Source organism: Lactuca sativa, chromosome 1, assembly GCF_002870075.4.
Source record: "Lactuca sativa cultivar Salinas chromosome 1, Lsat_Salinas_v11, whole genome shotgun sequence".
Classification (NCBI taxonomy): Eukaryota; Viridiplantae; Streptophyta; class Magnoliopsida; order Asterales; family Asteraceae; genus Lactuca; species Lactuca sativa.
Window position 1 is genome coordinate 171,016,889 of NC_056623.2, and position 3,276 is coordinate 171,020,164.

General features: G+C 34.4%; 1 protein-coding gene across 1 annotated transcript; it reads right to left on the reverse strand.

Annotated features, from left to right (window-relative positions):
* Positions 1 to 1,229: 1,229 nt before the first annotated feature.
* LOC111915520 (anthocyanidin 3-O-glucoside 6''-O-acyltransferase) lies at positions 1,230 to 2,903 on the reverse strand. Its single transcript, XM_023911174.3, has one exon. The coding sequence runs from the start codon at positions 2,795 to 2,797 to the stop codon at positions 1,400 to 1,402; it is 1,398 nt and encodes a 465-aa protein (XP_023766942.2). The 5' UTR covers positions 2,798 to 2,903; the 3' UTR covers positions 1,230 to 1,399.
* Between the last annotated feature and the right edge of the window lie 373 nt (positions 2,904 to 3,276).

Sequence of the window (3,276 nt, forward strand, 5' to 3'; positions counted from 1 at the left end):
AGCCCAATGTCATTATAAATCTCCAGCAAGAACGTTTTATATATATAACCATGTAGCAACATTCCTTAATAATGCTTATCAATGTATAACCAATATCATAAGCAGACCAGGACCGACTTTATGATTATTATTGACCAAATCATTACTAAGGGTAAAATCGTCTATACTCCATCCATTCCTCCATCTTAACGTAAATTTTTATGAGTCCATCATATAATAATCCCCAATAGTAATCAGTTCCTAATAATCAACATTATAAGTATTCTAATAAACAATAACTATGAAACATAAAATTGAAATATTTTTATTGATGTAATAAAATTGACCTTATACTTGATAATGATTTATTGTCGTTTGTCATCTATTTTAATTATATTTCATAGAAATAACACAAAATCATCCAAACGTGATCATTTAATGTAATGGAAACACTGATTTCATTTTTTTGTTTATTCATACCATTCATTTTTTTTAAAAAAAAATTAAGTTATGAAAGAGTGAAAATACATCTATTAATCTTTTATAATCAAATCTCAGATTGAATTCTTATTCGTTTTATAATAATTTAATTTTTAAAAGTATGCACTTTACAGATACATGCATTTTTTATTAGAAAAAATTTAAAAAAAATGGATTGAACTGTATTAATCTTAAGTATGTAATGAATTTATACACGACAAACTAAAAACAATACAGTTTATTTGATCATGTAAACTAAAACGATGGATCTTGATTTTGAATTCAAAACAAGTTCGATCCATCCAAAATACAGGAGCAATTAAAACGATGGATCTTGATTTTGAATTCAAAACAAGTTCGATCCATCCAAAATACAGAAGCGGCTAATTTTGTTTTTCCTAATTTCTTCTTCCATTAATCTTGATCGGATTGCTTTTAGATTGTTTCTTCGTTTTCTAATTTTTTTTATTTTTATATTTATTATTAATTATTCTTATTATTATTATTTGAAACGACAAATATAATCTGCTCCTATACTACTCCTTAAATTCACTTATTTCCATAACGAGACTTAAGCCCTCACTTTAAAGATGGAAAGCAACATCGGATACCGTTGAATTTGACGTGGTCTAGGTTTTTCTAATTAATTTTAAAATTAGTTATCTGCCTTGAAAAGAAAAAGTCATCACCACTGGTACCGTTTTCATGGTTTCTTGTACGTTAGTGAAGTGTATGCATTAGTTCATTTGTTACCACATGACAAAAAGTACTTTATGTAATGGAACGTGTGAATCTCAATAATAATATAAAATAATGTTATACATTTCCAAATTTATACTTGTGCAACGAAACACTTGGTCAAACTCCATATGCATTTGCAGAATTTATCGTCATTTTTATTGGATTGAAATGTTGGACCACATCATCATCTTCTTCTTCATCATACGAATTTCATTAGACCACCATTAAAGAGGGCTGTGAATGCAGCCATTTTAGCCTTAGAAAGAGCCACCCCTATCTCAATTCCACCTTTCAAATCCCTACTTCCCGTTAAAGAAATTACATGATTTGCCCTACAATGTTGATGACTTGGTAACTTCTCAACTTTATCGACTTTCCCCCACCCAAAATCCATCCCATATGAATCCACTTTTGGTGAACCAAGAACCCTAACATTCAATTCATCCCATTCACATATCCACCTTTCAGCCCCTCCTAAAACGTCCTTATCAAGCATCTTAATCTCTTTTCCGATTGATTTTGCTGCAAAAACAACCCCATCTTCACCCAACAATTCACTCCTAAACGCCCTGCATCTCCCAAAAGCTATGCAATTTCCAAAGTATGCTGATGGTATTTCATCCCTTAAACGACTAATTCCACCTGCGTTAAACCCTAGATAAAGAGGAGAACTAGAAGATGTACCTCTGGAATCATGGGCTTCTTCGACTTTAAGTAAACAAACCCATATAAAAGAACATACACTCACGTAGGGTGATAGATGTAATGGTGGGTCTTCGTTTATCATCTTGCATTTTTCGAGTATGTGGTATTTGATCATGTTAATGTCGGAGGATGTCAAGATGAAAGTTGCTTGAACAATGTTTTGATCGACTTCATCACCGGAAACTTTAGATGAATTCAATCGGCTCCACCATTGTTTCAAGAACGTGGTTTTAAGTGAATTGGGGTCGGAAATTACACTCCGATCAAACCAAGGTGTAGACTTGAACCCAGCGAAAGAATCTTTATTCAACAAAGATTTGCAAACTGAAGCCCAACACTTGATAAACTGATCTAGTGTTCTTTCGTCAGCTGCTACTTGTTGCGTCGTGACTCCGATGGAATACCCTAAATCGTGAAAAAATGTAACCTGGATGGCGAGAAGAGGGAAGACGAGGGTCAGGTGGGGGTCACGTGGCATGGATGGAATTGGGAGCTTTGGTAGAAGAGAGTAAAGATTGACGACGTTTCGGGGGTGGTTGCCGGAGATATTGTTGATGTTGACGTTTGAGTCCGCAATGGTGAGTGAGACGGAGTCACCTTTGGTGTAAATTAAGTGTGGCTCGGCGGGTGGTGGTGGAGCAGAGAGGTTTCCGGCGAGAGGGTGGAAGTGGTGGAGGGTGGTGGAGAGGGATTTTTTGAGAAGGGATATGATGGTGGTGGTGGTGGATTTTAGCGGAGGTTTTGGAAAGAAGAAAAGGGTTTGATACGAAGGGTAAAGAAGCCATGGAATGTCTAAGAAGGTTAGAGGAAGTGAGATCGGAGGTATGACGGAATCTGGTGGTGGAGATACATCGCATTGTTCAATGATTTTCACATGGAAGGGTACCGCCATTGAAGGTTGTAATGTTGTCAGGGACCAGACTGAAACTGCTATTCATACCTCCTTGTCATGGTAGGTTATTTATTTATTTATGAATAAGTAAATCATTCAACAATTGAAGGTGTGGGGATCTATTTTATAAGTAATGGGATTTCTCATCACAATACGACACGTTATAAAAAATCGAAACTTATTTGTATTCACTAGGTTATTCTGTTAATTCTTTATTTTATTTTGGAATAATTAACTTGAGAAAACGTTGTTGTACATGTTTATTCACAAAACTTTTTTTAGCGAGGTCGGCACCTTAATTTAAAAAAGAGGAACCCCAAATAGTCGCCGAAAATGATTGATAAGCTGCAGCTACTTACCCAAGGCGCATTTGTTGTATTTCATGTTTAATACTAATTTATGAGATAAACTTAGATTTTCTTTTTGTTCATTTTATGTTTTATTTGAGAAAATGACAAAAATAGTCATTTATACTAATT

Bases quoted from the DNA above. Each gene is read 5' to 3' on its own strand.
- LOC111915520 (XM_023911174.3), bottom strand. From the start codon at position 2,797: ATGGCGGTACCCTTCCATGTGAAAATCATTGAACAATGCGATGTATCT.